The sequence below is a fragment of the Sus scrofa genome, chromosome 14 (assembly GCF_054392235.1).
Source record: "Sus scrofa isolate SSC_HxYL_T2T_F1_AM1 chromosome 14, Sscrofa_HxYL_maternal_Yorkshire_Landrace_v2.0, whole genome shotgun sequence".
NCBI classification, from domain to species: Eukaryota; Metazoa; Chordata; class Mammalia; order Artiodactyla; family Suidae; genus Sus; species Sus scrofa.
Window position 1 is genome coordinate 96,817,238 of NC_139396.1, and position 12,921 is coordinate 96,830,158.

The 12,921-nt window shown below is 54.8% G+C and overlaps 1 protein-coding gene across 4 annotated transcripts in view; it reads left to right on the forward strand.

Moving 5' to 3' along the window:
* The window catches only part of CDH23 (cadherin related 23), a 441,841-nt gene that overhangs the window by 323,193 nt on the left and 105,727 nt on the right, over window positions 1-12,921 (forward strand). For all 4 annotated transcript variants that reach the window (XR_014828081.1, XM_084997262.1, XM_084997263.1 and 1 more), the window contains 5 exons: window positions 4,348-4,537; window positions 4,865-5,010; window positions 7,815-8,034; window positions 9,991-10,143; window positions 12,108-12,221. Coding sequence is in view for 3 of the 4 variants with exons in the window: in XM_084997262.1 (XP_084853388.1) it covers window positions 4,348-4,537; window positions 4,865-5,010; window positions 7,815-8,034; window positions 9,991-10,143; window positions 12,108-12,221 (823 nt within the window). In the remaining variant the exon portion in view is untranslated. The remainder of the gene's footprint in view (window positions 1-4,347; window positions 4,538-4,864; window positions 5,011-7,814; window positions 8,035-9,990; window positions 10,144-12,107; window positions 12,222-12,921) is intronic.

Below are 12,921 nucleotides of genomic sequence, written 5' to 3' on the forward strand. Positions count from 1 at the left end.
TGCTGCCACCTCGTGGGCACTAGGGCTCTAGACTAGGACAGCCTCTCTTGCCAGGAAACCGCCACAAACCTTCAGTGAGCACCTGCTGTGCGCTAGGCCCCATCATTGGCAGGTATAAGAAGCAGCAACTTTCTCCTCTGACTTCAGGGAATGTCCTGTCACTCTTCTGCTCAGACTCACCTCTGGTTCCCATCTCACACTGTGTGAAAGCCAGAGTCCTTGGTGGACCTGCCTGGCCCACAGGATCTGCCCCACCTTCACTCTGGGGAGCTGGACACATGAACCCATCCCTCAGGACAGAGTGGACGTGGCTGTTCCCCCTGCCAGCTTGGGGAAGCCACAGGGCTGGGGTGCTCCAGCTTCTGAGTGAACTCATGGTAGTGTTTGAGACCCGGGGGGAAAAAAAAAGTTAATGACTCAGAAGTTCAAAAAGAGCAGAATCAGAATTAAAACATGTCCTGGTAAACATCTGCCAAATATGACAACATTAGAAGTTATGAAATTCAGTGTGTGTAAGAATTTCATTGTACTTGAGGACAAATTGTGGCTTTGATTTTCCAGAATTCCGGAGAATTTTCCAGAATTCTCCAGAATTCCCAGTTATGTGTGATGATTGCCAGGACACCAGAAATCAAGAAGCCTATACATTAATCAAGTTTGTCATAGCAAAATAATTTCAAATGGAATCAGCATAAAAATTCTTTCATATTATATAGCCATGAAAGGTATGTATGTGTATATAAGTGGATTTATTTTAATACCTGGTGGGGGTGGGGCATCCCTTCTAAGGCCTCACAATGGCCCTGGGTGAGGTAGGGGCTGTGGCTGAGGTACAAGTAAGGTCAGTTCGGGGGAGGGAAGAGCTAACCCAGAGGTGACGTCAAGGAGGAAGTGATATTTGAATGGAAACTGGCCCACTGCCTGACTCACCTCCCACCCCCTCTTCTCACACCCACCACACACCCTTCTCACACCCTCAAAACACACACCCCGGCCGCCCTTCAGTTTCCCGAACCTGCTGAATTCTCTCCCACCTTGGAGCCTCCATGCAAGCGCTTTCCACCCTTCAGGGTGCTCTGCTTCCTCTGCTCCCCACCCCTGCTCTTCTCCTCTGTACCAGTTTAAAATGCCGCCTCCGCCTCCGCAAAGAGCCCTCCCTGACTCCCCTGCCTAAAGCAGGTATGGCTTCCCTCTATAGACTCTAGACAGTGGGACTCAAGCTGGCTCCACAATCTGTGGTGATCTGTTAGGTTGCTTACTTCTTAAGAGGCAGTCTATAGCTCGGTGATTAAAAGGGCGGCCTCTGGTACCTAAATGTCTAGGCTCTAATTCCAGCCATCCCACTTACTAGCTGTGTGACCTCAAGCAACTTACTTAACCTCTCTGTGCTCCAACCTTCTCAAGTAGAAAATGGGGACCAAGTCTCTACCTGAAAAGAGTCATAGTCATATTTAATGAGCCAAAACACACAAAGTAGACTGGCATACAGTGAGTGGTCAGCAAATGATAGCGGTTGTCACTGTCAATGGCCTCTGCTGCTAGAATCACATCTGTCTTGTCCATGGTTGAGTCCCAGTGCCTAGCAGAGGGCCAGGCACATTGAAAGTGTTCGGTACTTGTGAATGAGAGCTGCTGACGGACTCACTTGCCTTTCTTCCCCACCCTACCTGGCCCCCAGTCCGCCAGGCCAGGTGGAGTCTTCCTTGTCAGGGGGAGACCAGGGTGTGTGACCCGGGACTATGGTCCCTGGAGTCTGAGGCACAGAGTGGTTCCAGGGATTTCAGAGTGGTGTGCAGAGGAGCATGTGTCGCATTCGGGTGCCCCTGGAGCCGGCTGGGCATGTGTCTGTGTGCACATGGGCACTGCTGGCATTCACCCACGCAAGTATGAGCTGGCAGAGTGGCCGTTCTCTGTTTGCAAGTGAAATTTTGGCCAACCTCTCGCTCCCGGCTCCTGCAGCCTCCTTCAAGGACCTGGCTGATGGGCATTGATTTAGAGCCTTTCAAAGCCCTCCAGCAAAATAAAGGAGAGGGGAGAGGGAGAGAATTATTCCCCGTCAGGCCAGGAGAAAAATGACGAGCGTGAAATGGGAAATAAATGAGGGGAGAGTGGTGAGATTCCTCACAATCGCCCAGCAGGGAGCTGGCGAGAGGGGTCCCAGCCCATCTTCCTCTCTGGGGGCTCCCACCCCATCCTGTGACCAGGGAGTAGGCCACGGGGCCAGAGGTCAGTACCCGGCCATGGTCACTTGGAAGCAGCTAGACCAGGCCCCCTCGGGCACTCGGGTGAGGAGAGGTCTCTTGGCATGTTCAGCAACAGGCTGCTGGCCTGGAATGGGGGGCAGGGTTAACTGCTCTGTACCTCAGTTTTCCCATCCAGAAAAATGGGAATAAAAACCCTCTCCCTTCTCTAACTCAAGCGAAGCGTTGGAGAAACACAGAGCTGGTGGCTCTCCTCCATCCAGCCTGAAGTGATGCCAGGAGAGCCAACGAGGACTGTCTCCTGCTGTCCCCATATAGGGGTGATTGGGCACCCATTACGGAGGCTGGGGAAGTGGAGCACCAAGCCCATAGCCCTGTGAGGGCTCCTTGGGGCTGGAAGGTTGCACCCCACCCCGCTGTCACCCACTGGCACAGCAAGGCTGGGAAGGGAGGAGGCCGGCTGAGCAACTGGGGTGAGTGAGCCAGAGGGTTCAAGAGCGGCTCGGGTGCAGTGCCGACATTGGGAGCAGATGAGAGCCCTCGGCAGGACAGCCCATCTGTCTGTTCTGGTCTGGTGGCCCCTGAGACACTTCCAGCTGGGGATTAAGCCAGAGGAGGGACAGATTCTGCTGCCAAAGCACAAAAGGCCCCACATCAAGTAAGATGAAGGAGCTGAGGAGACCAGGCTGTCATCACTGAGTGTCCTGGAGTTAAGAATGACACCGTCCTGATGTGGCCCCTGGGACTACGGACACCAACTCCCATTGATCTGTCCCCCTTTGGTGCTGCAGTGGCTCCTGTAGCACAGGGTGAGGGTGGCCTGAGAGGTGGGTACCACTGCTGTCCTGGGACACTGGGAGACCTCCAGGGCAAGAGCCGGGTGGGCTCCAAGGCTAGTGCTGTGTGACACTAAGTCTGGCCCATGCCTCTCTGAGCTCTGCTTTCCCCTCCTGGAAGGTAGATGGCTAGAGATGTTTCCTGCAGAGCAGAGGATTGGCGGGCATGGGGACCTGGGGGAGAACAGGCTGCAGGGTTGTTGCCCTGGGTTAGGTCAGCCCTCCCTGGGGTGGGCCTTACAAGTAGCGGGGAACTAGAAAGTTAAAGGGGCCAGAATGTCTGGGATCCCTGTCCTTCTCAGGGATGGCGTGCCTCCCCTCTAGGGAAACTCAGCCCTCTCCCTCCTCCCCCTCCCCAGCCCCATGTCTGTCCCAACTGACTAGGACCATCCTTTCAAAGCAGAGGCTTGTCCATGGCTCCCTTCCCATGCCCTGTCATCCTTGATGTCTCAGAGACCTAATTCCTTTCACATTACCTCACAGTCCAAAGCTCCAAAGGCAAGAGAGGGTGGGATGATGAAGAACCCAGTTACCCAAATCTGGGGTTTCAATCCTTCCAGAAGACCAGCCAAGGATTTGGACTCCCCAGCCCTTCCCAGCCCCAACTCTGAGGGTCATGGGCCTAAAGGAACCCCCCTGCTCCCCCCAGAGTTCCTGAACATGTTACCCCACATGTCTAGAAAGGAAGGATGCTGGCAGTATGGCCTGCTGGAGAGACCTAGAGCCACTTCCTGGCTAGGAGACTTGGGCAGAATTCACTGTGCCTTATCTATGAAATGGGCTTCACTATAGGTGTCCTTCTCCTAAGAGTGTTGACATGGTCCCTGGAGAAAACCCGGTGTCTATGAGGTGTTGAGAGCCTCAGATACACCAGCGGGTGCTAGGCATTGCTTTTACAAATCAGAAGCCGAGGCATTAGTGGGGAAAGGGACTTACCTAGGGTCAAAACCAAGGAGTTCCCTTGTGACTCAGCAGGTTAAGGATTGTGCATCATCCCTGCAATGGCTTGGGTCACTGCCATGGCACGCGTTCAATCCCCGGCCCAGGAACTTCCATGTGCCACAGATGCAGCCCAAAAAACCCTGGAGGGTGGAGAAGCCAAGGAGCCCAGGACATGCTTGCTGGTTCATCTCTGAACCTCCTGCCTGCCAACCCCTTGAGATTCCCCCAGGAGGCCCACTTTCCAAGTCTGAGTGAAGATGCCTCTTGCTCTAGGCAGTGGGCTCAGACAACCCAGGCAGGCAGCCCAGGCCACAGAGACAGCCTTCCTGGACTGGGCTCAGCGGAGGGGTTGGTTCCCTCCCACGCAGGTGGTGGCCCTGGACCCAGACCTGGGGGAGAATGGCACGCTTGTGTACAGCATCCAGCCGCCCAACAAATTCTACAGCCTCAACAGCAGCACCGGCAAGATCCGCACCACCCATGTCATGCTGGACCGGGAGAACCCCGACCCCGATGAGGCAGAGCTAATGCGCAAGATCGTTGTCTCTGTCACGGACTGTACGTGCCCCTCGTGCCTGGACTGTGGCCCCGCACACTCAGGGACTCAGGGATCTCCCCCAGGCCTGCCCTCTGGGCATCCTGGAGCCTATCCAGGAGGGCTGTGTCTTGATGACCAAGGGTGAAATGACATCCATTTCCCAGTTGTGACCCCTCCCCCGCTGCCAAGAGCACCCTCAGGGGTGGAGGGGGCTGGGGGTGCAAGGCTCAGGCTGCTTCCCGGAGGGACCACTGGGATGGAAGGCCACTGAATGGTCCTTCCTGCCCCTTGTTCTCCTCCACCCCCTCTCCCTCCCCTTTCCCCTTCTCTCTCCCTGGTCCCCTCAGGTGGCACGCCCCCTCTGAGAGCCACCAGCAGTGCCACAGTGTTTGTGAACCTCTTGGACCTCAATGACAACGACCCCACCTTTCAGAACCTGCCTTTTGTGGCTGAGGTGGTTGAAGGCACCCCTGCGGGGGTCTCCATCTTCCAGGTGGGTTTTCATTTTCTGGCTGTTCCTGCTCTCTGTCATCTCCCTCACCTCATCCCAACCAGCCAGCAAGGGGGCAGTGGGTGCTGCTGTGCCCGCTTCATGGCGGGCACTTGGAAGGGGCGGGGCAGGACACAGTCGACCCAGGCTTGGAGATCCGGTGCTCTGAGAGGTAGAGAAGGAAGGCTTTCTGGAGGAAGAGGCGCTTGAGCTGAGTCTTGAAGGGCAAGCACCACGGGAGATGGATAAAGGCAGAGGGAGGGAGGCAAAGGGGGAATTCTGGGAAGCCAAATCAGATCATTTCTCAGGACCTGATTGTAGAGGGCTGGCCCAAGATCCCCAGCACTTCATGCCTTTAGGTGGTTCTAGAACCACAGGAGGTCGGAAGAATGTAGCCCAGGCATCTTGCCCCCATGGGCAGCGCCCTCTCCTATAAGCCTTAAGGCAGCTCCACACAGTGGCTGAGACTCCCCCACTTTTCAGAAACTTAAAGAAACTGCCCAAGTCCCTGTGGCCAAGAAGAAGTAGAGCCTGACCTTGAACCTGGGCCCTCTGCCTCCTGCCTCATCAGCCTTCTGGTCAGGGAGGCCCTGAAGGTGCTGGTTCAGGGGAGGTGATGCCCTAACGGGCTGTTTAGAAACAGTGGAATTAAGAGATGGACTTTGGAGTATGACCAACCCGGGTATGGACCCCAGCACCACCATCTGTGTGCTGGGTGACTTGGAGCAAACTATTTAACTGTTCTGGGCCTCGATTCTCTCACCTGTGAAATGGCCATCACAATAGCGGCTGGGGGAGTTCCCGTGGTGGCGCAGTGGAAATGAATCTGACTAGGAACCATGAGGTTGCAGGTTCGATCCATGGCCTCGCTGAGTGAGTTTAGGATCTGGCGTTGCCATGAGCTGTGGTAGAGGTCGCAGACACGGCTCAGATCTGGTGTTACTGTGTCTGTGGTGTAGGCCGGCAGCTATAGCTCTGATTCGACCCCTAGCCTGGGAACCTCCATATGCCTCGGGTGCAGCCCTACAAAGACAATAGACAAAAAATAAAATGAAACAGTGGCTGGCTGTGCTGTGGGGATTCAGTCAGACACATGTGTAAAGCAACCTGGCCTTTAGACTGCAAGATACGCATTGGCTAATGTGATTGTGATATGTCTATCGTGAGAGTTTATACCCAAGATACAGTGGGATCTGGTGGCAGAGGGCTAGTTAGCCTGATCCCATTGCAAGAAGACAGGTTATTTGTCAAAGGTGCCAGAGTGGGTAACCTTGGCCATGCCCTGTGGGCCCACTGTGCCTCTGTTTCTGTGCTTAAGGTTCCACGAGGCGTTCAGTCTCTCCCACAGAACATTCTCCCCAAACCCCCAGGAGGGGGAGCCGTGATCCTGGGAATAGAGCCAGTCCCTGAGGAGACGTGCCCCCAAATAGGAGTGGGGTGAGAGGGTGAATAAGCCCCCAGACCTGTCTCGGGGCTCACAGACAGCAGGGAAGGAAATGTCCATCAGCACAGCTTCTGAGTTCACAGAGGAACTGGCTCAGAGTTGTGAGAAGACCGTAGGAGAAGCTGGGAGCACTTGACTTGGAAACTGTCCTCAGAGAAAGAGGGCTCTGACTTGAGCTGCGCAGTTCGCCAGGTCCCCTCTACAAGCTCAACCAATAATTTCTGCTGAATGTGCAGAAACACGTTCCCCAGGGATTAGAGCCGTGTGTAGATAAATTGGAAGTAGCGAGCCCTCTATCCGGAAAAGCATTCAAACTGCATCTGGATACCATCCTAACCAGCCTGTTGGATGTAAATAAGACAGGTGACTTTGCCATTGTCTTTCAATCCCGACAGTCTTGCCTCGATCCAAAGCTCTTATTTTTACTATTATTACACCTTTTTCTCCAATGTCCTGAATCCTCTTCTGTAAAACTTTTAACATAGCAGGGTCCTGAGTCAGGATCTCACTTATCAGGACTGGAGGTGCAAAGGGGAATGGTGTAGGGATTGGGTGGAGGTTTGCTTACACAAGGCTTCAAATAGGCTGTTGAAAATAATGATCAGGAGTTCCCAACATGGCTCAGTGGAAATGAATCCGACTAGCATGCATGAGGATGCGGGTTTGATCCCTGGCCTCGCTGCTCAGTGGGTTGGGGATCCCGTATTGCCGTGAGCTGTGGTGTAGGTCACAGATGTGGCTTGGATCCCACATTGCTGTGGCCGTGACACAGGCCGGCAGCTGTAGCTCTGATTTGACCCCTAGCCTGGGAGCCTCCATGTGCTTCAGTGTGGCCCTAAAAAGCAAATAATAATAATGATGATTAAATCCTCAAGTGACTGAAAAACAAATCCTTGATAACATCTCATTTTTGTTCTTACAAATGGAAACAAAGCAAGGGGGAAGAAGGAGTCCTTTTGATGGAGCGGTCTGTGTAGTTGAGCTCCACGTAGTTGAAGGGGTCTGAGCCGGTGAGGGAAATTGCCAAGGGTCCTGAGGCAGCTGGGGTGAATATGGGAGGGCTTCCTAATGAAGAGAATAGGGTTTTGAAGGGGAGAGGCCATGCACCTGGACCCTTATTGTGAAAAGCCCCCCACCCCACCCCCGCCAGCCCTGCTTGTTACATCTGGACACCTTTCAGCTCTGACATGCCACCCCCCTAAAGAGCATCTGGGAGGCTGTGTTGGGGTCAGTGGCCTGACTTGAGGCTCTGGAGGAGCTGAGCGTGGGTCAGTGGGAAAGAGGGGAAGCAGGGAGCACTCCTTGGGGGACAGATATCAGTACTGGTGTCCCCACTCCTCACACTGACCCTCCTCTCCCTCAGGTGGTGGCCATCGACCTGGACGAGGGCCTGAATGGGCTGGTGACCTACCGCATGCAGGTGGGCATGCCCCGCCTGGACTTCCTCATCAACAGCAGCAGCGGTGTGGTGCTCACCACCGCCGAGCTGGACCGCGAGCGCATCGCTGAGTACCAGCTGCGGGTGGTGGCCAGCGACGCAGGCACGCCCACCAAGAGCTCCACCAGCACGCTCACCATCCGAGGTGAGGGCACAGCACGGGGGTGCCTCCTGCTGCACTGAGCACGTGGTGCGGGCCCAGAGCAGCGCCAGGCGGGCTGGGAGCCCATGCTCACCACTGCCGTCCAGAATCCAGGCGGGTCCAGGCTGCGCTGCTAGTGGGCGCCCTCTCCAACTAGGGCCATTCCACACAGCAGAGCCTTCCTGGTCTCCACCAAGTCAAAAATGTTAGCAGGACCTTCTCCCCACCTGGCCATTGCCTTCAGGGTCCCAGAGCCCCAGGCAGTGGCCTGGATCCACTGCCGTGGTCCCCCTCTCTTTGATCCTGGCAGCAGCAGAGAGAGCTTGAGCAGGGAGTGGGGACCTTGGGTCACCAGCAGGCAAGGGAGGTTCAGTGCCCTTTGTCATCTTTGAAAAGACAGAGTTTCTACTGGGAGATGTAAAGGGAAGCTGTTCCATCAGTGGGAAGCATGTGTGGGGAGCACCTGGAATCGCAATGGAAGGGCATCTCCCCAGAAAGAGAGCAGCTGAGATTCCCAAACTCCCTAAGATTCCTTTTCCCCTCGGGGCCCTCTCGATAATTCCCACTGCCTCCACCCTCTATCGGGGGAGCTCTGGGTCAAGACTGTTCGTGTTTCTCATCTCCTCTGGCTGTATCTTGAATTCTTGGGACAAAACTGGGTGTGGACATGAGCTGTTGCCAAAAGACCAGGAATAACCCCGGGGAAGTAAGTTCAGAGTGCACCAGGCAGGATGTGGCCTGTTCTCTAGGACAGGCCCGGTCCCAACCTGGCTCATGCTGGCCTCCATGGGATGGGGGGCGGGAGATGGTTGGCTCAGCACAAACATTCACTCTCCTTAATCACGACCTGAGATGGTGAAAACTGGAGAGAGCTGAGCTTTCTCTCTCCTACTGGTCCAAGGCTTGTGGGGTCCTGGTGGCAGTTTGAAGACCCATGTCTGTGTCAGTGATTGACAGGATGGATGTCCAATCCTCCGATAGAGGACCCCAGAGGATTTTTCTCCAAGGCTCAAGAGGAGCCATGTCATCAAATGAGCCCATCATTTCTCCCAGTGTTAGAGGAGACGGTGGGGGTGGAGAGGGGGGGCTCATTACACTCTGAAGGTCATCCTAAGCCCATCTCCCAAAGAAACAGGGCCTGGCATGCTGGGCTGAAGAAACAAGTCTTCCAGGAAAATGAGACGTTTTTAGGTGGAGGGGATCACAAAGCCAGCTTTCCCTGGAACCCCATCACAAACTGAGGGCAGGAGTTCCCACTGTGGCACAGTTGGTTAAGAACCTGACATAGTCTCCATGAGAATGTGGGTTCGATCCCTGGCCTCACTTAGTGGGTTAAATACCTGGCATTGCCGTGAGCTGTGGTGTAGGTTGCTGATGCAGCTTGGATCCGGTGTTGCTATGGTTGTGGTGTAGGCTCCAATTTGACCCTAACCTGGAAACTTCCAAAAAAAAAAAAAAAAATTGAGGGCAAGACCCCTACCCACTACTCTTGTGACTTTGGACGTGTCATTCCATTGCTCTGGGCTTCCTTGATTATATAGTGTGTCCTGTGATGGTCACTTTGTGAGGCTGATATGAGGGGCACATGTGGTCTTGCACAGGAAGCAGCAGCACGGGCTTGGTACATGGGAATAGCTGAGAAATGGTGACGACTGTCATTCATCACCATCATCATGTCGCCATTGGGCCCATACTGGATACAGGCTCTGGGGTTTGGATGGCAAAGCAGCAGCAGCAAGCCCCCAGGGGAACGGGGACCGTGGGAGGGTATGGAGCTCTGGTCAGCTCTGTCCTGTCCCCAGCCGCCATGGGAGCCCTCGGCTCATGACGTCATGACTGGCAGGTGTTGACTCTTGGGAAATGTGATTCCTATTGCTCTGCGGTGGGAGCCACTGCCCTGGGAGCTGGCTTTTTAGAGCAAAAGGCAGGCCCAGCGCTGAGTGGTGACTCTCCCCGCAGTGCTGGATGTGAATGACGAGACACCCACCTTCTTCCCTGCTGTGTACAACGTCTCTGTGTCCGAGGACGTGCCACGGGAGTTCCGGGTGGTCTGGCTGAACTGCACCGACCACGACGTGGGCCTCAACGCTGAGCTCAGCTACTTCATCACAGGTGCGGCCCTGCCTCCACCCCCTCCCAGATGAGCAGCCAGCCTGGGGGAGGCCAGGGGACAGGGAAAGGGGCCTGTGTCAGCCATCAGGCATTTTGCCCCTGCTGGGGCCTCCCTGAGGATTTGCTCTTGACTTTTCCCAAGGGCTTTGTACCTGCGTCTCTCTGGTCTGGCTCTTTGGGGGCCTCCTGAACCTGCTGGGGCTGATGGGGACTTACCAAGGTTTATTCCAGAGGGTGGTGGAGCCAGTGACTCCTGGGGAGAAGCCCTGCCCTCCACTCCACCCCACATCAGTGACTAGAGGAATGTGGCCTTGTCCTTCCCTGGGGATCTTTCACTCTTGAGAATTTCCATCCGTTTAAAGGCAGATGGTTTAGATCGCTCTGAGTGAAGTGGTTTTAGCTCAAAAGTGTCAAGTAGCTACTACCTAGAAAGCAACGTAGAAATATCATGAGGCCATGTCCTGGCTCAACAGGGGAAAGGGACCCATGATCGATTAGTGATGTCTGCCATGACAATAGGCTTGGTGCGCAGTGACAAACATGCCATGTATTAGTCATTCCTGGATTAGAACAGTTTCCCAGTGTTTTCAGTCCATGACACACCTGAGAGGTGCTGGGATGCATGGCGGGGAGCAGGGCAGCCCTTTCACACCCTGCAGCTCTCCCTCAGCCCTCTTACTGACTCAGTCTTCCTTTTGTCCATGGCCTGCCTGCAGCCACAGTGCACACACACTGAGATGCACATGTGCCTGGGTACATACCAGCCTCCCTGATACCTCTCTCTCTGAGCAAAGAATCCACAGCCTGCTGCTGCCAAGGTGACCTCCTGGGCCTCTGCCCTCTCTTTTCTAGAGCCTTTCCGTCCTTCCCCTTCCCTAAAGGGGCGGTCCTCTCAGTCTGGTCTTCAAGACTGCTCTGGAAAAGGCTGTTATCCAAACTCCCATGTGGAGTCCAATCAGTCATGGTTGGGCCCCAGCACTACTTGTGTCTTAGTTCCTCCCCTGCCCCTTTGGAGCCAGGTTGTGTCTCTGGTGCTTCAAACACTGAGGAGTAGATACTGGAGGCTTGGGGAACGTGGGGCTTTCCCCAGGCACAAACTATGTGACCACAAGGGAGCACCTGGCAGTAGCCCCCAGGATGACTTCCTGACACTTCAAAGTGGCCAGTTCCTGCTGACCTGAGAGCCCTCCCAGCCTGAGGTTTACTGGATTTTGATCCTGCACCTTCTGCCAGGCACTATGCAGGATAAGCTAGCCCAAACCCAGTGCAGTGGCGCCCTCTGCTGCCCAGAACACCACACTGCCTGCCTGGCTTGCAAAGACTTCAAGGCGACCCTCTCCCTTCCCACTCACCCTTCCCATTTGTCCCAGCATCAAGAAGACTCAGTAGCACCTGCCTCGTGTCCACCTGATCCTGCTCTTACTCTCTGGAGCCTCTAGGAGTCCCCATTCAGAGAGCCCAAGAAGGCTTAGCTGACCCCAAAGTCCTTGGCCACATGTAGAAGCCCCAACCCAGGTTAACCATTCAGACACTTACACCAGATGGGCAGGTGGCAGAGTGGAGGAGGACACGGCTGTGGGAATCAGACTGCTACATGGGGTCCTATACCCCGAATAGGTGACCATAACCCATAATCTCACTAAAGCATCATTTTCCTTCTCTGTGAAGTAGTAATAGTACAAACAAGATGAAATGGTCAACAAAGCGTCTGGTAAACAGTAGGCGCTCCATGAATATTAGGTCCTTATGACTGCAGGCACCCATCATGCCCCTAAGTCCACATAGACCCTCATCAGAGACACCCCCCCCCCAAGAACCCCCTCCCCTGGCAGAGCTGAGTGGACAGCACCACCTTTCACCCACAAACCACCCCTGGAGTGTTCAGAAGCAGAGCTGGGTGTCATCGCCCTTTCCCTGGCCAGGAGCCCTATTTGCTCACAGGAGCTTCATTCTCTTGCCCACAGGTGGAAACGTGGATGGGAAGTTCAGCATTGGCTACCGCGATGCCACTGTGAGAACGGTGGTGAGCCTGGACCGGGAGACCACAGCCTCATACACACTCGTCCTGGAGGCCATCGGTAGGCACCAGCCCACTTGCAGCATTCATGTGGGGTGCCCTTGGCCAGAGGCTCTGCCCTGATGCCAGCAAAGAAAGGGGCAACCAGACCCTCAACACATTACAGTGCACTTGCCAGGCGTGAGGGTCAGTGTGTGGCACTACCTGGAAGATACTAAGATGGTGCGGCAGGGCCATATGGGAGCCAGATGGGAGACCAACATGTAGACAAGTCACTGCAAAACCATGAGAACAAAGCAGAACGGGAAGAGGAATGGCCCAAGAGTAGTGGCCACAAAGGCTGGTGGAAACATGGGTAGAAGGGTGATCAAGGCCGGCTTCTTGGAGGAAGTCGCCTCTGGGAGTGCCTTTGGATTGACTGGGACTCTTGGTTGCAAATTTTAAAACAAACTGGTTTCAGCAGTGTGGGCTCACAAAACCAGTACACGTTGAGCTGGAGTTTCAGCTCTGATAGGACCGGGGGCTCAGGGGATGCCAACAGGCCTCAGTCTCTCTACATTGGCTGGCTCTGCCTCCTGTATGTTGGCTTTTCCTCTGGCTCACATAGTGACAATCATTGCTGAAGACCCAGCCTAAATCTGGATTCAAGTACAGCAGCAGTGAGCCAGGACTTGTGTATTTCCCAGCCTCCCCTGCTGAAGCCCTCAGATGAGCTGATTAGTTCCATCTGCCCCAGCGCCTGTCCCGGAACCCCATTATTA